At 43.4% G+C, this 23366-nt stretch overlaps 1 protein-coding gene across 2 annotated transcripts in view; it reads left to right on the top strand.

Moving 5' to 3' along the window:
- The window catches only part of SORD (sorbitol dehydrogenase), a 170333-nt gene that overhangs the window by 66722 nt on the left and 80245 nt on the right, over window positions 1-23366 (top strand). For both annotated transcript variants that reach the window (XM_077472608.1, XM_077472607.1), the window contains exons 3-5: window positions 11498-11531; window positions 13960-14124; window positions 20458-20617. In XM_077472608.1, the coding sequence (XP_077328734.1) occupies window positions 11498-11531; window positions 13960-14124; window positions 20458-20617 (359 nt within the window). The remainder of the gene's footprint in view (window positions 1-11497; window positions 11532-13959; window positions 14125-20457; window positions 20618-23366) is intronic.

The following is a 23366-nucleotide window of genomic DNA, read 5'->3' as shown; positions in this document are numbered from 1 at the left end:
CAGGATTATATATATAAACCGCTAGTACCACTGATCCCATCCCCGCTGCCTCTGTTTGAACCCCCCCCACCACCGCTGTCTCTGTCTGAACCCCCCCACCACCGCTGTCTCTGTCTGAACCCCCCCACCACCGCTGTCTCTATCTGAACCCCCCCACCACCGCTGTCTCTATCTGAACCCCCCCACCTCCACTGCCTCTGTCTGAACCCCCTACCGCCGCTGCCTCTTTTTGAGCCCCCCACCACATCTGCCTCTGACTGAACAAGGGTTGCCACCTCATCCTTTGAAAACCGAACACATATGAATTACACAGGTTCTGTAGCTGATTACGGTGGTAATTAAAATACCTTGGTGCCTTATCTGCATTAAATTAGCCTCAGAACCTGGGTTTCATATGTTTTGGGGTTTAATCGCTTCCTGACCGCCTCAGGCAGATATTCTGCAGCAGAAGGGCATGTACAGGCAGATTAATGTACCTGTACGTTGCCCTTTAAGAGGCGGCTCGCGAGCGCGCACGCTGCCCCGGGAGCTCCGTGACCGCGGGTCCCGCGGACCTGATATCCACGGGGATACCCGCGATCATCTCACGGTGAGGAAGAACGGGGAGACACTAATGTAAACAAGCATCTCCCTGTTCTGTCTACTGACACTGTCACTGATCAGCTCTCCCTGTAATCGAGAGCACTGATCAGTGACGTGTCACACACATACCCCCGCCCCCATAGTTAGAATCACTCCCTAGGACACACTTAATCCCTACAGTGCCACCTAGTGGTTAACTTCTTCACTGCCAGTGACATTTTTACAGTGATCAATGCAATTTTTTAGCATTGATCGCTGTATTAATGCCAATGGTCCCAAAAATGTGTCAAAATTGTCTGAAGTGTCCGACATAATGTCGCAGTCACGATAAAAATCGCTGATCGTCGCCATTACTAGTAAAAAAAAAAAAATTGTCAATAAAAATGCCATAAAACAATCCCCTATTTTGTAGACGCTATAACTTTTGCGCAAACCAATCATACGCTTATTGCGATTTTAATTATTTTTTTTTACCAAAAGTATGTAGAAGAATACATATCGGCCTAAACTGAGGGGGAAAAAGTTTTTTTAAATTTTTTTGGGGGATATTTATTATAGCAAAAAATAAAAAATGCGTTTTTTTCAAAATTGACGCACATTTTTTTGTTTATAGCACAAAAAATAAAAAACGCAGAGGTGATCAAATACCACCAAAAGAAATCTGTATTTGTGGGAAAAAAAGGACGTATATTTTGTCTGAGAGCCACGTCGCACGATCGCGCAATTGTCAGTTAAAGCATCCATAGTCAAAGACCAGAGCAGTTTTTGCGATTTGGCACTGCGTCGTTTTAACTGACAATTGTGCGGTCGTGCAACGAGGCTCCCAAACAAAATTAACGTCCTTTTTTTCCCCACAAGTAGAGATTTCTTTTGGTGATATTTGATCACCTCGGCGGTTACTGTAAAAATGTCACTGGCAGTGAAGGGGTTAACCAATAGAGGGCTAGGGAGGGGTTAAATGTGTCATGGGGAGTGATTCTAACTGTTGGGGAACTTGGCTACGAATGACACTTCACTGATCATAGCTCCCGATCACAGGGAGCTATGATCAGTGACAGTGTCACTATGCAGAACGGGGAGATGCTTGTTTACATTAGCATCTCCCCGTTCTTCAGCTCCGTGAGACGATTGCGGGTATCCCCGCGGTGATCGAGTCCGCGGGACCCATGATCCCACTCACAGAGCTCTCGGCAGGGCTGTACGTGACCACACGGTTGCAAATTCAAAGGTACATACGCCCATTTGCCCAGCCATGCCATTCTGCCGACGTATATATACATGCGGCGGTCGGCAAGTAGTTAAAGGGATTTTCTTTCACTTCCTGTTTTGGCTATAGGTCAGGAAGTGAAAGGGAAAACTCCCCAATGGGATACAAATGCAAACATAAACTTTACATTGTCTATAAATCTTCCCTTATGCTATAATCTAAAATGAAAAAAAAGTTTTAGCTTTAGTTCTACTTTAACTCCGGCATGCAGGTAGGAGGGTGTGCTTAGCAGAAAAATCCCTCCTTCCCTCCAGATGAAAGGGAAAAAAAATGCCCATTAAAGACTCCTGGGATGTATGACATCACTTGGGCCTAGGCCAGAAACCAGGAATCCGCTGAAGAAATGGGGGAAAAAAAACCCAAAACTAGTAAATTTAATATACCTTTCTATCTATTTACTAATACTAGCAGCATATGGATTAGATTAGTTCATGTTGATGGAGAGAATTTAGTTAAAATTCTCTAGCCCACCTACCAACTGAGAGAAGACTAAATGGATGTGGTTTATAGTGTAGTTTCGTCTTACAGGTAATGCTGAAATTTAATCTGCTTCTATTTTGCCTTCCTGGGTTCTTAATTTCCCCCCACATTTGCATGCTAATGACATTTTTCTGTTTTTGTTCCATATCTTATATTCGACCCAGGGATGTCATCATTGGGTCTCTGTGCTTCTCTGTGCAATGCAGGCAGATCATAGTTGGAGGGAGTTGCCAACAGAGTGCTGTCAGTTGCTTCCTTCCTCACTGCACCCTGCCCCATGACTTCTCTCAAGAGCCCTCAGTTATGATGCAAGCAGTGGGCTGGCTCTTGCAAAGAGTTATGCAAAAATGTCTTGATTGCTTGATAGCAGACTGCCTCAGGTAACACTTAGACAGGACACAGAGCCCCTGTGATAGACAGAACTGAAATCCAGTGAATGGCATAGGCAGGCCAGGGACAGTCAGGCATAGTGGAAAGGGTGCAGATACCAAACATCCTCTAACCAGGAAATGAGGCAAGCTCAATCTGACTTTCTACAGCTTCTTTTTTTTTTTTTCACAGTGGAACAAAGTTCTTTTCTTTTTTTTTTTCTCCTTTTTAAAAATGTCTTTTATTGATTAAATAATAAAATTGCGACATAAGTTCACCCGCGCAGGGGTGTTGTAGAATATAAAACAATGAAATCGTTGTTATCAAGAGATTTCACAGATAAAATCTTGGAATGATCGACTTTGCCACAGGTGTGGTAGAGTATACAGAGAGAAATATATACATGGAGCAACAACATGTTCAACTCTGCTATCTGTACTTCCTTACTGCCAGCCGTCTCATCACCCACCACCCCTTTTGGGGTCTGACTGTGCCATGGGCTGCTTGACCACCTGGCCTCCGGTTGCTGAATACTTTGGTGTATACTCACAGGAATATACAAATGAACCTCTAATAATCTGCCAAGTCAATTACCCCATGGTATATTTGACGAATGTCAAAAAGACATCTAACCTTGAACTGTGAAATAGGAACTTTCAACTTGTCCCGTAAAAAATCAAGAGCATATATGAGAGGAAAAAGAATATTTGTCACAATCATAGCCCAAATTCCACCAGCAGAGGCTGTTCGGAATAATGGCAACAGGGACAGACAAAATGAGCTAGAGATAGAGAAATTGAAGCAAAGAAAGGGGAAAGGAGCAAGGGGGAGGGTATAGGGGTGAGGGTGCAGGCTTCAATGAGAGCTAAGAGTAGTAGGTGGGCTGACTTCGGGAGGACTGCCGGCTAGAAGGAATGACCTTGGGACTATAAGGAGACTCCAGTATGTCGGGCCCATGGTTCCTAAATTCGTTTGAAAATCTCTAGTTTGTCAAGGATAGTATTAGAAATTTTTTCCTGATTCATAATCCAGGAGATTTTTTGTTTGGTTAAATGGAAAGAAACTGATGGGGGCTTCCAAGCCTGTGTTATTGTCAGCTTCTAGGAGTGTGAAATGAATCAGAGTTTGGGTGTATTTTGTATGTTTGGGAATCTTTTGGTTTAGGAGGGCTACTGTCGGGTCTTGGTTGACCGCTGTCCCGGTGATTTTACGGATTAGGTTAAAGAGTTTGTTCCAATAGCATCTGATTCTGGGGCATTGCCATATAATACAGATGAGAGAGTTCAAGTGACCGCATCCTCTGAAGCATAGGGGTGATGACTGTGGATAGAATTTAGCTAGATATCGGAACCATGTACCAGCGGGACTTGACATTAAGGTTTGCTTCAATCAAGGAGATGTTAAGGATCCCCTTGAATGTGCTAGTAAAGTGAGAGTGCCAAGCGTCCAGGTCTCTCTCTATCTCAAGGTCACATTCCCAGCTCTGTATGTAAGACACTTTCCCCCGACGGCTCAGCTAGAGCTGAGTAGATCAGTGAAATCCCCCCCCCCCCCCCCATATCCATGGCTGTGGAGCACCAATGTTCATACGAGGTAACAGCTAGGGGGAGTGTACCTTGGGATGATATTGATCGTAGAAACTGGAATATTTGGTGGAAGCAAAATTTTTCAATTTATGTAGGGAGTCGCATAAGGCTAATGAGTGGGATAGCGTAGGGGATAGGATAGGGGGCCTAGTTCTAGAGGGGAGCGCCAGATTAGGAAATCTATAGTAAAATTTGGGATAGCTTGTTTCTCCTATCCCTATTGGGTTTTGGGCCCCTGGAGTATATGATTGATATTTGGCTCAGTTGTGCCATCTGGTAATACCACCAGAGGTTAGGCAATCCTAACCCCCCCCCCCTCAGTCTGTGTATAAAGAGGGTCTTTTTAAGAAGTCGGTGACTCGTTTTGCCCCAGATAGAGTGCATTATTGCTGACTGAAGGTTATTAATATGGCGTTTGGAGACTGGTATGGGAAGAGGTAAAGAGGGTAATTTTAATAGTATTAACTCTTCCTAACCTGGACAACTTATACAATGACCATTGGTCGAGATCTGTCTTGAGTTTCTTGTACATGGGCAGGTAGTTGTATCTGTACAGTTGGTCTATAGATGCTGTCAGGTGGACGCCTACGTATGGGATGGAGGTGGTACTCCAAGAGAAGGGGAAATGGTTCCTCAGTCTGTCTACTAGGGACAAGGGGGTCGATACATTGAGGGCGGTAGATTTGGACATATAGACTCGCGGTCCTGAGGCCTGTTCAAATTAGTTTAGTAGCTGTAAGACATTAGGGGTTGAGGTGAGGGGGGAGGTGATGAAATGTAGGACATCATCCGCGAAAAGTGTACATTTGTGTGTTGATGGGCCACATTGGACTCCATAAATGTCTGGGTGTCCTCTATTGCTATGGAGAAGAGGGGGGATAGGGGGCAGCCCTGTCGTGTGCCTTTTGTAATAGGGAAAGGATCAGAGAGGTGTCCTTGGAGTCCAACCTGTGCTTTGGGTAGGGAATAAAGGGCCTCTAATTTGAGAAAATTTGAACTGAATCCCCACCTTTCCAGTGTAGCGAATCGGTAGGGCCAGGTGACTGTGTCAAAGGCCTTTTTGGAGGTATATGGACAAGAGAAAGCCCCCTTGAGAAGGACCTTCATCCCAGCCTGACTTCAGGAGGGGTATGATATGCCCTCTTTATCTGGTCCGGACCCTGTCTCCCTGGGATAAAACCAACCTGGTCTTTATGAACATAAGACCCTAAGAAGGATCCTAGTCTGTTGGGTAAGATCTTTAGGTCGTTGTTAATTGAGATTGGTCTGTAATTGCTTACTTGGCTCGAGTCCTTGCCAGGTTTGGGGATGACAGAAATGTATGCTATAGGGCTGCAGCTAACGATTATTTTCATAATCGGTTAGTTGGCCGATTATTGTTTCGCTTAATCGGTTGATAACCTTAAAAAATTAAATAAAATGTGGTGTATAATTTAGTTAATATGTAAAGTTTAAAAAAACAATTCATTCCTAAATATCTCTATACGCAGGGGTAAATAAATAACCAACTGTATGGTTAGGGAGTACAATCTTTAACCACCTCAATACAGTGCACTTGCACCCCCTTCCTGACCAGACCAATTTTCAGCTTTCAGCGCTCTCACAGTTTGAATAACAATTACTCAGTCATGCAACACTGTACCCATATTAAACTTGCGTCCTTTTTTCCACACAAATAGAGTTTTCTTTTAGTGGTATTTAATCACTAGTGGGTTTTTTATTTTTTGTGCTATAAATAAAATAAAACGTAAATTTTGTGGAAAAAAAATGCCTTTTTCTTTGTTTCTGTCATAAATTTTTGCTAATTAGTAATTTTTCTTCATACATTTTGGTCAAAATTTATACTGCTACATATCTTTGGTAAAAAAATAACCCACATTAGTGTATATTATTTGGTCTTTGTGAAAGTTATAGAGTCTACAAACTATGGTGCCAATCTCTGAAAATTGATCACATCTGATCAGGCCTTCAATACATCAGGTGTATCTCATTTCTTGAGACACTAAGAGCCGGTTCACACAGGGGCGACACGACTTCCAGGACGAGTTTGTGAGGCAACTTGGAGACGACTTGAACACGACTTAGACACGACCAGGGGCGACTTACAACACGACTTTAAGTCGCCCCAGGCCAGGCGACTTTTGCCGTGGCCAATCAGAGAATGAGCTCTGAAGGGGGAACTCCACGCCAAATTTATGAAAAAAAATTGGCGTGGGTTCCCCCTCCGAGAGCATACCAGGCCCTTAGGTCTGGTATGGATTCTAAGGGGAACCCCCTACGCCGAAAAAAACCGGCGTGGGGGTCCCCCCCAGATCCATACCAGACCCTTATCCGAGCACGCTACCCGGCCGGCCAGGAAAGGGGGTGGGGACGAGCGAGCACCCCCCCCCCTCCTGAGCCGTACCAGGCCACGTGCCCTCAACATGGGGGTGCCTTGGGGAAGGGGGGGCCGTGCGGCCCCCCCACCCCAAAGCACCTTGTCCCCATGTTGATGAGGACAAGGGCCTCTTCCCGACAACCCTGGCTGTTGGTTGTCGGGGTCTGTGGGCGGGGGGCTTATCGGAATCCGGGAGCCCCCTTTAATAAGGGGGCCCCCGGATACCGGCCCCCTACCATATGTGAATGAGTATGGGGTACAATGTACCCCTACTCATTCACCTGTAAAAAAAAACACAACACACAAGGGTTAAAATAGTTTATTGCACAGCTCCGGGGGTCTTCTGTCCGTCTTCGGGGGTCTTCTCGCCGGACTCCTCCGCTATCTTCTGTTAGCTCTTTTGCTAGCGGAGAAGCCCAGCGTTCTTCGCCGCCGCCGCCCTCTTCTTCCAACTTCGGGGGTCTTGTCCCCCTCTTCGGTTCTTCTTGCCGGGCCACCGCGCCTTCTTCTAGCTCTTTTATAGGCGGTGGCCCGGTCTTCTGTCTTTCTAAAATATTATCAAAGGCAACTTCAGTTTCTTGCATGAAACAAGGCTTAATAGGTGATCTTTACTCTAATTTACAAATGTAGAACACTGAAAAACATGAAAATAGTTTTGCAATGTGGCAAAGAGACATAGAGAATCTAGATGAGGAGGATTGGACATGTGCCCTGGAAACACTTCCCATGACATCCCTCTCACCCTCCCAAAGGCTGTCACAGCTTGTTTTTATACATAGGGCTCATTACACCCCACAAAAACTCTATGCTTGGTGAAAATACACAACACCATTATGCCCGCGATGCTCACTATTTAAGGGTTCTCTTATCCACATGCTTTGGCGTTGCCCAAAGCTTCATCGTTACTGGGAAAAAAATATTTGTAATATTTGTGCTTCACTGAGATAACAGGAATGCCTAAAATTGCACTACTGGGAATAATTCCTAATGGAACGTTGCCAGTAGACAAGTGAATAAGATCCCTATATTTAGCATGTAAAGTTATTTTACAAAGATGGTCATCTGCTGATCCTCCAACCCATAAACAATGGGTTGAGAAACTTAATTACTCAACAGAGAAAAATTAACATATAAACATAGAGGTACACCCCAAAGGTTTGGTAAAATATGGTCATGCTGGATAGATCCTAGTAATCAACTATATGATGGTTTACCTAGTGGAGAGGAGTGAAGTAGAAGAGTTAGATGGGGGCAAATAGTAGAAGTAGAGGAGTGAGGTGTAGAAGAGACAAAATTAGTGCACAATAGAAATATAACTTGATGCTGTATAGAGGAAGCTGCCATGGTTTAAAGTTTCGATGAACAACTCGTTGAGTAAAATGTATCTATATCTCTATGTTTTGTTTAGTATACGCTAAGCTACTTTAGTCCGAGAGGTGCCAGGTTTATTTGTTTTATGTGTTTTCCTATTTTTTGATACTTCATGGATTAATGTGACATATCTGTATGTATGTTTAACCACTTGACCACTGGGCACTTAAACCCCCTTAACCAGATAACCATAACCAGACCAATTTTCAGCTTTTGGTGCTCTCACATTTTGAATGACAATTTTTTTCACACAAATAGAGCTTTCTTTTGGTGGTATTTAATCACCGCTGGGTTTTTTAATTTTTTGCGCTATAAAAGAAAAAAGACCGAAACATTCTGTAAAAAATGAATTTTTCTTTGTTTCTGTTATAAAAAAATTCAAATTAGTAATTTTTCTTCATATATTTTGGCCAAAATTTATACCACTACATATCTTTGGTAAAAAAAATAACCCAAATCAGTGTATATTATTTGGTCTTTGTGAAAGTTCTCTGAAAATTGATCACACCTGAAGTACTGACAGCCATTTCTCATTTCTTGAGACCCTAACAAGCCAGGAAAGTACAAATAACCCCCAAATTACCCCTTTTTGGAAAGTAGATATTCCAAGGTATTTAGTAAGAGGCATGGGGAGTTTTTTGAAGTTGTAATTTTTTCCCACAATTTTTTGCAAAATCAAGATTTTTTTTGTTTGTTTTTTTCACAAAATTGTTATATTAGCAGCTTATTTCTCACACACAGCATGTGCATACCACAAATTACACCCCAAAACACATTCTACTACTGCTCCTGAGTATGGCGATACCGCACGTGTGAGACTTTTACATAGCGTGGCCACATACAGAGGCCCAACATGCAGGGAGCGCCATCAGGCGTTCTTGGAGCATAAATTACACATATAATTTCTTGACTACCTCTTTTGAAGGCCCTGGAGAACCAGCACAATGGAAACGCCCCAAAAATGACCCCATTTTGGAAAGAAAACAACCCAATGTATAATCTATGAGGCATATCGAGTCTTTTGAACATGTCATTTTTTTCTACAAGTTTTTGGAAAATGTGTAAAGAAAATGAAAATGCATTTTTTTTACACAACATTGTCTATTTACACAATATTTCTAACACATAACATGTACATACCAAAAATTACACCCCAAAATAGTCTCCTACTCCTCCTGAGTATGGCGATACTGCATGTGTGAGACTTTGCATATTGGTCCTCTGTATGTGGCCACGCTGTGGAAGAGACCACCATCAGGTATTCTAGGGACATAAGTTTCAAATCTTATTTCACTACCTATTACACTTTTGTGAGGCACTGTAGTTGCATGGATGAGCATGAATGGGGATGGCTGAGTATGGCTGGCTACAGCTAATTATGGATGGGGGTGGATGGGATGGTTGAACATGGATAGATGAGTATGCTGATTATGGATGAGGATGGATGGATGAGTATGCCGATTATGGATGAGGATGGATGGATGAGTATGCCAAGTATGGATGGGTGAGCATGGATGGATGGATCAGTATGCCGAGTATGGATGGGTGAGCATGGATGGATGGGTATGCAGAGTATGGCTGGGTGTGCAGAGTATGGCTGGGTGTGCAGAGTATGGATGGACGGATCAATGGATCTGTCACTGAGCAGCGCTGTGGGCACTACACATGCAGCCCACAGCTCTGCTGCCACCGATCTCTCCCCTCTCCGATCACACTGGACGGAGAGGGGAGGAAGGAACCGGAAATCACGCCGGTTTGTTTACATGTGATCGCTCCGCCTTTTGGCAACCAAGACGGGCTGAATTCTGCTGGGAATTGACAAACGTAAGCCTTGGATGGTGGATATTGAAATCTAATACCACTCTTCATGGAAAAATCATTCCAGTTCTTACAAAGATACCAGAGGCGGAAAACAAGCCTGAGCCTAATGCCGCGTACACACGATCTGGCTTTTTCTTCCCAAAAGTCCGGCGGACCTAGAAATAAGAATGGCTTCAAATTTGTCAGCTGGACTCAGCTTTTAGCGGACAGTCCGTTCCTCTGTGTGCTAGTCCGACGGACTAAAACCGACACTAGGGCAGCTATTGGCTATGAACTTCCTTATTCTACGTCATCACGTTAGAATCAGTTGGACTTTTGGAGTGATCGTGTGTGGCCAAGTCTATTCGTTTGAAAGTCAGGCGGACCTCAGCTGCAAAGTCTGTCGGATTGTCCGCTGGACCAAGTCCGTCAAAGTCTGGGCATGTGTACGCGACATTAGACTCCAAAATTGACCATAGTGGCTCTATGATATTGAGGTCCAGTGACTGTGGAGCCCAGGGAAGATATGAGACTTTGACTGCATGGTCGTAAAACCATGATTTGACAACGCCAGCTTTGTGAATCAGACCACTATCGTCTTGGTAAATTAAGTTGTCTTTGAAAAGCAATGTCTGTACCATGGGGTGCACATGGTCGGTCAAAAATTGTAAAAAAAATTGTCCATGACTCTACCTTTCAATATAATGACAGGGCCTGCATAATACCAAGATATGGCTTCCCATACCATGATTACACGTTGGTGCGAGACAGTCCTGGTCTTAAGCTTGAGTAGGTGTTCACCACATCTAAACACATCCAGTGGTTGGTCACAGTGTGAAGCTTGATTCATCGAACCATATTACAATGTTCTATTGATTGATAGTCCATGATTTATGGGTGATGCACCACTCTCTCCTCTTCTGAGCATTAATATCAGTCACTAGTGGTTTGGCAGTTGCAGCTCGCCTGTGAATGTTTTGGGGCCCTCTAGAATAGGTCATTTAAGGTCCCCTATTTAAGGAGGAAGCTGGAGAGGGTCTTTGCCAGTCTTGAGAAGGCCATTTGAAGTGCACCTACTGGTTTTGGCTGATTTTGTTTACAGTTTTAAAGTATTAATTGATTAAAAGAGTTATGGTGAATTGTTACTAGTTTATATTTGTGAAAACCAGCAAACAAGGCCGTGTCCGTTATTAATCCAGTTTGGTGTGTCTAGATTTCTTTGTATGTTTTGGAGTTTTATGACGACTATCGTCCCATGTTATATCGCTTCCGCTTTCAACGCAAAACATGTCGTGGTGTTTCCATATTTGTGTCTAATCCCTGTAGTTGTGTTTTCAAAAGCAAAATGTTTTGAAACGTAATTATTGTTGCTGAGTTTTTGTTGTGATTGGGGTGCTATTTAAAACAATGAAATTAATAATGTAGTTTCTCTAGACAGCAACTCTTTCTTTTTTTTTATTGTGTTTTTTTTTTTTTTCCCCCATATTTGAGGTCTGCGGTAATTGATGTAATAGGACACTGTGTGAAGGGAAAATAGATTTTTACATTCTTGTCTACAATCAGTGATAAAGCTAAGGATAACTACAAACATACATAATTGTTGTGTAATCTGCTAAATATGTTGGTTATGCTATATTACCTGTTTTGTTTTTTGTTTTTTCTCAGGAAAACCGTCCAGTTCCTGAACCTGGTCCAAATGGTAACTTACCGTTTACTATTGTATTCTTAAAATTTATTTCTTCACTTTTATGGCAACAGGGGTTTTGTTGGGTTTTCCTCTTTATAAGGCTGATGCTAGGCAGCTGCAGACAATAAGAAGCTTTGTTACTGCAAAGTTACAATTAATACATTTGTTGCTTTTGAGGTTGCCTGTGGTGTTTATTAGTTACATCCATTTAGAAATGCACTACAGGTCTACTTTACTCATTAAAGCTTAGGTTTCAGTGCTATTGTGCACCACAAATGATTGTAAAGTCTCCATTTTTTTTTTTTTTTTTTAGTTAAAAATACCAAACATGTTATACTTACCTGCCCTGAGTAGTAGATTTGCACAGGTTTGCATGGATCCTCCACCTCTGGGGTCCCTCTTTGGCTCTCATGGCCCCTCCCTCCTGTTGAGTGCCCCCACAACAAGCAGCTTGCTATGGGGGCACCTGAGCCGAGCCACAGCTCCCTGTGTCCGTTCAAATATGGAGCTGCGGCCTGGCCTGCCCCCTTTCTCTTCTAATTGGCTGACTAACTTTGACAGTAGCTGGAGCCAAGAGGCACCACTGCTGTTTCAGCCAACGAGGAGGAGAGTCCCGGAAAGCCAAACACTGCTGCAATATTGTTGGATCTAGAGGGACCTCAGGTACGTATTGGGGGGCTGAGGGGGCTGCTGCACATAGAATGCATTTACAATCACTTTAAAGCGGTTCTGCACCTAAAAAAAAAAATATTAAAAGCCAGCAGCTACTAATATTGCAGCTGCTGACTTTTAATAAATTGACACTTACCTGTCCCAGGGTCCAGCGATGTCGGCGGCAGATGACGAGCGATCGCTCGTCTCTCTGCTGCCCCCGCCGCCATCCTCTGTCAATGAATCGGGAAGTGAAGCGTTGCGGCTTCACTGCCCGGTTCCCTACTGCGCATGCGCGAGTCGCGCTGCGCGTCTCTTCTGGTCCCCGCTGTGTCCTGGGAACTGTGTGTTTCCCAGAACACAATGGGGGGGCATCTGCGGCGGTCTGTCCCGGAACTTGGTGCACATACCTGCATTATCCAGGTAACTGTACCCCCCCTCCCCTCTGAAAGGTGCCGATTGTGGCACCGGAGGGGGGGAGGGGTATCAGATTAGCGGAACTTCCCCTTTAGGGTGGAGAACCACTTTAAGCCTAGAACAAACCACTATTTTTTTTCTGTGTTTGAATGAAAACAAAAATTGACAGCTCCGGTCAGAGCCGCTGTACTAACAATCCAATGGTAGAAAAGCGATCTCCCCGCTGTTCTATTGTGTTCTGACAGGGGGGGACAGCCCCATTTGGCTGAGAGCGCTGATTGAGAGCCAGTCGGTTGCTGGTTTTCCAGCATGCTAATCCGACAGAAGCCGACCGAAGCTAGTCGACCTAGCTTCTGTTGGACCAGCTGCCATAAATACAGGCTGATAGTCGGGCGGCTTTTTTTGAACTGGCTGATGTGGGCCGACAGTCCGCCCATGTGTACTAGGCTTTAAGATGATTTTAATTCTATGACTGCTTTGCCATTTTGAAAGTGACGTATCAGAAGAAGGCATGCAGATGCGCATTGCTAATTCAATACTGCAACATTAATTAATGTGACCCTATCACTGAAAGGAATAGAATGCTCTTGTAAAATAAGAGACTACCATGTCCTGTAGCCATGTAGGGGCCAGTTGGACGAAGCACAGAGCATTTTTTTTTAATTGTTAATATAATACAGGATTTCTATAGCGCCAACAGTTTATGCAGCACTTTACAATATAAAGCATGGGAGAAGGGGAAGAGACAGGCATTCAACACCCAGAAGTGGAATATGAAGATACCTTTAGTGGCATAGCTTTATAGCAGAATGAAAATTCCACAAAAGCATGATGGACCAGGTTTGTATAAAGTCTCTTTTACAGGATCCTATTGAAGTTGATTTACTAAAACTGGATCATTCTGAATCTGGTGAAGCTGTGTATGGTAGCCAAGCAACTTCTAATTTTAACTTGTTCAGTTACGCTTTGATGATAAAACCTGGGAAGCTGATTGGTTTCTATGCAGATCTGCACCAGATTGTGCACTCTCAAGTTTTAGTAAACCCTCCCTTTTTTTTTTTTTATGTTATGGACAGGGTAGCTTTATGTTATCACAATTTAAGGCATTGTGCTTGAGGACTTACAAAGATGTGTTGTGGTTAAGGAAAAAACGTTTAATACAATAACATTTTTTTTAAGGGAAATAAGGTTATAGCTAAATATTAGCAGCAAGTTATGTACCACCTTGTGTGAGAGATTGCAATAAAGATGGCAGAATATATGTAAAGCGCTTCGTAAATTGACAGCGCTATATAAGTACCTGAAATAAATAAATATACTAATTGTAAAGAAGTTATTGTTTTTAATTTGCATCAGTAACTTTCTTTTATAGAGGTGCTGCTGAAAATGCATTCAGTTGGAATATGTGGCTCCGATGTACATTACTGGCAGCATGGGCGCATTGGAGATTTCATTGTGAAGAAACCCATGGTTCTTGGACACGAAGCTTCAGGGACAGTGATCAACGTGGGATCCTCGGTTACTCATCTCAAGCCAGGTGAACAGCCATGATAGTTTTTTCTTTTCATCTTTTTGTTGGCAATATTCAGCAGGTTACATTGATTTCTGCTAGAGGGCCATATCAGACAGGCAATATTGCTTAGCTAACAAATCATTCACCTTATTGGTTTTGCTGTTAGCAATACGTGAATCGCAGTTATCGGAAGGTTTGTATCCCTGTGATTCCAGGAATTTGTAGCTCAGTCACTAACTTTTTTTAACTTATGCTGTGATCTGTGGTTAGGTCTGTGTGCTGGGCCTCCCAGGATCCAGGCATAGGAGAAGTGCCTGGCTGGACGAGTACAATGACAGTCTGTACTCACCAGCCACACTACATAAGCTGCCTGCAACATGTGCCAAGTGCGCTCCTGCGCCCGAGACAAGCCTAAGACCAGCCCTGCCCAACAGGCGCTTCCTAGGCCTCTCAGTGACATTACGTCAGCCGGGAGGCAGAATGGAAATGCAGCAGAGAGTGATGCCACCCGCATTATTTGATAGAACACCAGAGCTGTGACATGCGAGTGAGGCGGAACCAAGCACTGTATCGCACATGTAAGCAGATTGCCATCCCATCTGCAGATGACATAACTCTTGGGTTGGGGGGGTGGCCCGAGGAGAGGTTGATTAATTACCAATAGCATTTGTGCCATGCAGCATGAAGGGGGTTATTGTACAGTGTTTTTTAACCCCTCTGTACTGCATTAGTGCCACCAGTGTCATTGTTAATTAACCCACTGGTGTCACTAAGGCTACTTTCACACAGAGACACTTTTTAGGCATATTAGCGCTAAAAATATTGCCTGTAAAGCTTCTGAAAGTGCCTCTCAAGCCCATCCAGTGTAAAAGCCTGAGTACTTTCACACTGGGGCAGTGCGCTTGCAGGATGGGAAAAAAAGTCCTGCAAGCAGCATCTTTGGAGCGGTGCAGGAGCGGTGTATACCGCTCCTGCACCTCCCCTGCCGTTTAAATCAATGGGCAGCGTTGCTGAAGCACCTGCAAAGCGATTCGACAGCTGCGCTTTTCGGGAGGTTTTAACGCTTTTCTCAGCCACTAGCAGTGGTTAAAAGCATCCCACTAGCGACCGATAATCACCGATATAACAGCGGTAAACGCGGGTAACGTGGTCCATGCCCCAGTATGAAAGGGGTCTAATGCAGCACAAAGGGGTTAATTAATACTGACACTGTACATTAACCCCCTTCATGCTGCATATTACAAATACCATTGGTAATTAACCACTTGCCAACCTGCCATAGATGGCAGCTACAGGCACCGGGACATACCCACATGTTGCTGTCTGTTTCGGCGTGTGCCCTTGCCCGCCTACTCCCCTGTGATTGTGCACAGCGTGAGTCTGTCAGCCGATCTCAGCCAATGATTCATGGCTGGAACCTGCTGATCAGCTGTGTCCAATCACAGCCAAGAGCTCTGTGTTGACAATCAACTCGGAGCTCTATACAGGGGGAATGATCTTTTTTTTTTTTTCTTTTCCATGCAAACCAGGGACAAACATACATAAAAGTCATTCGTTTTATTGATAAACAGACGAACCAAAAAAACAAAACAATATGCTTTACAAAAACAAGAACAACACTTTGGCAATCATAGGTATACAGCATCATATACTAGGCTTGTGCATTTGGGAGACTTATAATAATACATTGTTTAAAGTGGTTGTATACTCGATTTTTAAACTTTTACCTACAGGAAAGCCTATAATAAGGCTTACCTGTAGGTAAAAAAAAAATCTCCTAAACCTGTACGGTTTAGGAGATATCCCCCTCGGTATGCGCCGCTGACTGCAGCGGCGCATGCGCGCAAGGGGATTCTCGGCCTGAAAATCCGGCAGTGGCCGGCGGCCGGAATGAAATCTCCCGCGCGCATGCGCGGGAGTGACGATATCGCGGCTCCGGCCACTCACAGCGCCGGAGCCGCGATACCCGGAAGAAACGCCGAGGGAGCATGTCAGCTCCCTCGGCGTGGATCGGGCCAGATGTCGGGGCCTCGTTCTAAGGTAAGTATTTCATAATGAGCTAGTGTGCGGTGCATACTAGCTCATTATGCCTTTTGCTTTGCAGGTTTAAAAAAAAAATAAAAAAAATGTGCGGGTTTACTACCGCTTTAAGCATCAGTTGCTAATCGCCGCCAATACTAGTATTAAAAAAAAAAAAAAAATGTAAATATCCCATCGTTTGAAGGGACTGTAGCTTTCACACAAACCAATTAATATACACTTATTGGGATTTTTTTTTTTACCAAAGACATGCAGCAGAACACATTTGTGCTTAAATATATAAAGATTTTTTTTTTTTATTAGATTTTTTTATAGCAGAAATTGAAAAATTAATCATATGATTAAAAACCCAGTGGTGTGCAAATACAACCAAAATAAAGCTTTAATTGTGTGGAAAAAATGTCATTTTTTGGGTACAATGTTCCCTGACCGTGCAATTACCAGTTAAAGTAACGCATTTCTATATAGCAAAAAATTGCTCATGAAATGGAGTAAAATCTTTCAGAGCTCCCCCACCTTCCCAGAGAGTTAACCACTCCAGCCAGTTCACGGGGATTGCAGATACTGCCATCAATGGGTTTACATAAGCTAACACTATTGCTGGGGATTATTGTTGCAGAAACTGATGTAAATGCTCTTTTAAAGAAGAAAAGACTGAAAGTTCTGTAAAAAAAAAAAAAAAAAAAGAATTTTTCTTCCTTTCTGTTTTCTTTAGCAATTTAGTAATTTTTCTTCATACATTTTGGCCAAAATTTATAATGCTACATATCTTTGGTAAAAAATAAGTACAAATTGGTGGATATTATTTTGTCTTTGTGAAAGTTATAGAGTCCATAAGCTATGGTGCCAATATCTGAAAATTGATCACACCTAAAGTACTGACAGCCTATCTCATTTCTTGAGACCCTAATGCTGCGTACACACGAGCAGACTGTATGGCGTACTTAGTCCGTCGAAACACATTTCAGCGGACAATCCGCTTGTGTGTGGGCTTCAGCAGGCTTTTTCAGCGTGCAGTCCGGCGTACTAAGTATTTTGTTTTTTTTCGAAATTCTGTCCGTCGTACTTTGGTTTCAGCGGACAGTACGGTCGTCAGTATGCTAGTTCGACGGACTAAGAATGGCGCATGCCCAGAAAGGATTTACACGGCGGAAGGGTGCTTTGCTGTGTCTTGGACTTCCTATTTCTAGTCCCGTCGTACGTGCTGTACACGTCATCGCGCAAGCTTTCGACGGACTGTTTGTGCATCTGTGTCCGTTCAAGTCCGTCGGATTGTATGACGAACTAAGTATGCCATACAGTCCGCTCGTGTGTACGCGGCATAACATGCCAGAAAAATACAAATACCCCCCCAATGACCCCCTTTTGGAAAGAAGACATTCCAAGGTATTTATAAAGAGGCATGGTGAGTTTTTTGAGGTTGTAATTTTTTCCCACAATTCTTTGCAAAATGAAGATTTTCTTTTTCTTTTTTTGTTTCACAAAATTGTCATATTAGCAGTTTATTTCTCACACACAGCATATCAATACCACAAATTACACCCCAAAACGCATTCTGCTATTACTCCCGAGTATGGGGATACCACATGTGTGAGACTTTTACAAAGCGTGACCACATACAGAGGCCCAACATGCAGGGAGCACCTTCAGGCTTTCTGGAGCACCCAGGCCAATTCTGACATTTATGTAAAAAATCATCATTTATTCGCTAGAAAATTACATAAACAAAAAACATTATATATTTGTTTTTTTTAGCAAAGACCTTAGAGAATACAATGGCAACTTTTTATCTCGCACAGTATTTGCGCAGCAATTTTTTTAACACATTTTTTTGGGAGAAAAACAGTTTTGTGCTTTAAAAAAAATAAAAAAGGTAAAGTTAGCCCAATGTTTTTGCATAATGTGAAAGATAAAGTTACGCCGAGTAAATAGATACCTAACATGTCACCCTTCAAAATTGGTGAGTCGGTAGAAGCACCGAAGGGCAGCTGGAGGGGGGGGCGGTCGTCCACTCTCCCCTCCCGTAAGAATGATCAAGCGGCAGAACAGCCGATATGATTGTTGTTATGGGGTAGGAAATCGCTGGCTGAAAAATCTGATATCTGAATGATGCCTGTAGCTACAGGCATCATTCAGATATCCCCACACAAAGTTAAGGACGTCATATGACGGCCGGCAGGCGGGAAGTGGTTAAAACACATTTTTTTAAACACAAAGTTGTTCATTTATACAATATTTCTAACACATAGCATGTACATACCAAACATGACATCCCAAAATAGATTCTCCTACCCCTACTGATTATGGTGATACCACATTTGTGAGACTTCCACAGCCTGGCCACATACAGAGTCTGAGCATTATGGCTGAGAATGGCTGGGTACGGCTGGGTATTGCAGGGTATGGCAGAGTATGGCAGGGTATTGCAGTGATGGCAGAGCATGGATGGATGAATTCATGGATGTGACTGCAATTGTCGCAGAGCAGTGCTTTGGACACCACACATCCAGCCCACAGCGCTGCTGCCATCTCCCCCCTTCATGACATGACGCCAGTTTGTTTACAAGTGATCGGTCCATCATTTGACGGAGCAATCACGTGGTAAATGTCCACTATCAGATGTTCCCAGGATGTTCCCGGGTGGGAGCGCAATTCTGTGAGGACGTCCCATGGCTGGCCACCCAGAATAAGCCGACCGCGCTGTTGCCGTCTTTCGGCTATGACACAGTCGGCAAGTGGTTAAATGATTAAATGAAACCTAATTTGATTTGTATTGTTTTAACGTTTTTTTTTTTTAAGTAGCGGGTGGGGGTACAGTTTTCCATCTTCTCCCTGGGCAACGGATGACCTTGTCCCGGCACTGACATGAAGTATACTGATTGTTTTAGTAATTCTGGTGTCTATAACGGAAAGTCAATTAGCTACTTTCTAGCAATTCTTACATAGTAGGCTGGACCCGGCAGACTAAGCAGAAGTACTATTAAGAGAGAAAGCTGTGGGAGACATACTATTCAGATTGCTTACATGTTTGTTCCTATACAAGGTGGTATCAAAATGTTTTGAGACTAGCTCTGTTTATCTATGTTTACACACTATCACCTTCAAAATAGTCCCCGTGCTGTCCCCTTGCACAGCAATACAGTGCTCCCAGCATCCTTGCCACTTCTGAAATGTATCCAGGAATGTGTCCTTTTTTATGAAACAAGTCAAGCACCTTCTGCTATTTGTGCTGGATCTTTAGCTCATTGCAGCATTGCCGTAAACGTGACAAATCATGTGAAATGTCTCTGTGGCAGATTTGTCCAGTTTCACGCAGAATTTCATGTTTTCTCTTTGTTTTAACTTTCTGTCCATGATGAAATAGCAGATGTGATAACACACGTGGTCAGAATAGCACCAGTAGCTCAGCTCCCAATGTACACAGAACAATGTCTTTTGGCTCACTCACTTATAAAAGCTGGTGCTCCCTGTAACTGCACTGCCATTTGTTGGCATGTTACATAACTAGTCTCAAAACTTTTTAATACCACCTCTTATAATGATGTTTACTCTTGGCAATGCTTGGGGCTGTTGGGTCATATCCTGAGGGATTCTCACAGGACCTGACAATATGGATCTGAGGGGGGAGAGGAGGGTTTTGGGGAATAGGGAGTGGGAGCCAGGGTGTGAGTGAGAGAGGGTTTGGATGGGGGGTGGGTATGCGAGGAGAGCACTCCTGGGGTGCTATATCCTTTGGAGTGTTTTGTTCTAGTGGTGCCTATAGACATAAAATGAATCTTGCCCAGGTCAATAATGATTTGTCTGTGCATGTTTCCCCACCAATGTCATTCTTACAAGGTGAAAAAAGGTAAATGGCTGGATTAGGCTTTCCTAGCTAATCTGTGTCTTCTCTTCCCTGAGACAAGCTAGTACTGAGGGTCTTGCTCACCTTTCTTTCTCCATAGCCATAAAATTACACAAAATGTATTTTACATGAGAGTGATGTTCCCTACACTTCTGAATGCCATTTGATGTCTTTAGGCAGCGGAAAAGGCCCAAAACTGAAAATGAAAAGTGAGTGGGGTTGGTACAGCATTGTGTACACCAACTGCAAATGTTTGTCTGGAGCTTCAGCAGCAGCACTCCCACATACTGTTTTGATGGTAGCCCCAGCATTAAAGTCTGTCCTCAAGGAAAGGAACTCCAGTAGGTTGGTAATGCTGCTGGCCTCAAATGTGCAAACAATAAGATGATTAGGGCAATATGTAAATAAATGATGTTTTTCTTGATATTTCTTTGACTAAATTCATTGTGAAATGTTGGCTTGAAAATTTTCAGGTGATCGAGTTGCTATTGAACCAGGAGTTCCAAGAGAAACGGATGAATTCTGCAAAACGGGTCGCTATAACTTATCTCCCACCATTTTTTTCTGCGCTACACCACCTGATGATGGAAATTTGTGTAGATACTACACACACAATGCAAACTTCTGCTATAAGTAAGTAAGCAAGCAAGCTTGTCATGTTTATTGTCAGTTTCTCTTCAGATTACAATAACGTCTGCTGATGATTCAACATGTATCATATAGAGTTAATTGAAAAGATAAGTTACCTAAAACTCACAAAGCACCAATCGGCCATAACTTAATGACACCCACCTAATATTGAGTAGGTCCACCTTTTGCTGTCAAAACAGTGCTTTTTGCCATCAAAACAGCTTTGACCTTTTGAGGCATGGACTCCTTTAGACCTCCGAAGTTATACTGTGGTATCCTGCATCAAGCCTTTAGTATCAGATCCTTTAACCGCTTAAAGACCGGAAGGATTTGCCCCCTTAATGACCAGGCCATTTTTTCGATACGGCACTGCATCGCTTTAACTGACAGTTGCGTGATTGTACGACATTGTACCCAAACAAAATTAATGTCCTTTTTTTCCCACAAACTGAGCTTTCTTTTGGTGGTATTTGATCACCTCTTTGGTTTTTATTTTGTGCGCTATAAACAAAAAAAAAAATGATGATAATCCCCCCCCCCCCCCCCAAAAAAAATAAAATAAAAGATGTCTTCATCATTTTAGGCCAATATTTATTTTTTCTACATATTTTTGGTAAAAAAAAAAACTCAATAAGAATATATTGATTGGTTTGCACAAAAGTTATAGCGTATGCAAAATAGGGGAAAGATTTATGTCATTTTTATTTATTTTTTACTACTACATTTTTTAATGGCGGCGATCAGCAATTTTTAGTGGGACTGCGGCAGACAGATTGGACACTTTTGACACTTTTTTGGGACCAGTGACATTTATACAGAGATCAGAGCTAAAAATAGTCACTGTATAAATGTCACTGGCAGGGAAGGGGTTAACACTAGGGGGTGATCAAGGGGTTAAGTGTTCCCTAGGGAGGTGTTTCTTACTGTGGAGGCAGTGTAATGACTGGAGGAGGAGAGTGACTGTTGTTCCTAATGATCAGGAACAGTGGATCTCTCTCTACTCCCCTATTAGAATGGGGATCTGTCTGTTTACATTGACAAGTCCCCGTTCTGGCTCTCTGAGAAGTGTCACGGGTGGCTGGCAGACATCGCGGTAGCCGGCTACGTGCATCGGATCCAGCGTCGTGCTGCCTATCACTCTTAAAGCGCCCGACATACACCTACGGTGATTCGTGCAGCTGTGCCAACCTGCCGCAGTATAATGACGGCGGCTGGTCGACAAGTGGTTAGGGAAAAGTTCCGCCCCCCCCCCCCCACAAAAAAATTAAGTCAGCAGCTACAACTACTGTAGCTGCTGACTTTTAATATTAGGACACTTACTTGTCCAGGGTTCCTGCAATGTCGGCACCCCAGCTGATTTTTAGATCGGCTCTCGGTGCTGCCGCCGCGTTCATGGTAAGGGAAACTGACAGTGAAGCCTTTTGGCTTCACAGCCATTTCCCTACTGTGCATGTGTGAAGCGCTGCTATGGGGAAGGGTACCTGTCAAGAACAGGTACCTGTTCCCCACCCACCCTGAAAGGTGCCAAATGTGGCAATGGAGGGGAAAGGAAGCAGATAAGTAGAGGTTCCACTTTTGTGTGGCACTTCAGTTTAAGTCCTGTAGGTTGCAAGGTGGGGCCTTCATGGGTTGGACTTGTTTTGCCAACACATCCCGCAGATGAACGATTGGATTTCGATTTGGAGACTTAAGAGGCCAAGTCAACACCTCAGACTCATTGTTGCGTTCCATTCTTGGATCATTTTTGCAATGTAGCAGGGCACATTATCCTGCTGAATTTGGCCACTGCCTTCAGGGAATTATGTTTACATGAAGGCATGTACTTGGTCAGCAACAATGTTTAACATCCACAGAAATAGATGGACTCAGGAGAACATTGTCCAAAGCATCACAATGCCTGGCTTGCCTTCTTCCTCCCATACTGCACCCTGATGCCATCTCTTCTTCAGGTTGGCAACATACATGTACCCAACCATCCACACAATGTAAAAGAAAACGTGATTAATCACACCAGACCACCTTCTTCCATTTCTCCATAGTCCAGTTCTGATGCTTATGTGCCGATTTTAGGTGCTTTTGACTGTGGACATGGGTCAGAATGGGCATCTAGGCAGCCTCATAAACAACAAATTGCGATGCCCATTTTTTCTGCTTTCAAAACCTCAACATATATATACCTTATTTATTGGCGTATAACACGCACCGGCGTATAACAAGCACCCCAAGTTTAGGAGGGAATTTAAAAGGAAAAAACTTTTAGGAGGGAAGTTTAAGCAAAAAAACGTGCATTTAAATGCCCATCAATGCAGCCTTGTCAGTCGTATGCAGCCTTGTTAGTCGTTTGCAGCCTTGTCAGTCGTATGCAGTCTTGCATTTGCAGCCTTGTCAGTCATTTGGCGTTTAAAAATGGCGCCAGTAGTTCTCGGCGGCTTTCGGGTATTTTCAGCCGCACTCAGCCGTTCTCGGCGGCTTTTGGCTTTCCGAAAGCCGCCGAGATCGGCCGAAGATAGCCGCGAACGGCCAAGTGCGACCGAAAATACATGGAAGCCGCAGATAGTGGCAGAAAGCCCTAGCAACAGCGGGGGATCGGCGTATAACACGCACCCCCGATTTCCCCCTGATTTTAGGGGGAAAAAGTGCATGTTATTCGCGGATAAATACGGTACTCCTGTTTTTCAGATGCCATTGTAACAGGTTAATCAATGTTATTCACTTAACCTGTCAGTGGTCATAAAGTTATGGCTGATCGGCG

This window comes from Lithobates pipiens, unplaced genomic scaffold, assembly GCF_037356315.1.
Source record: "Lithobates pipiens isolate NorthernLeopardFrog02 unplaced genomic scaffold, aLitPip1_a1.2 Scaffold_8, whole genome shotgun sequence".
NCBI classification, from domain to species: domain Eukaryota; kingdom Metazoa; phylum Chordata; class Amphibia; order Anura; family Ranidae; genus Lithobates; species Lithobates pipiens.
The sequence above is the reverse complement of the archived record's forward strand: the minus strand, read 5'-3'. Positions and strand labels throughout refer to the sequence as shown.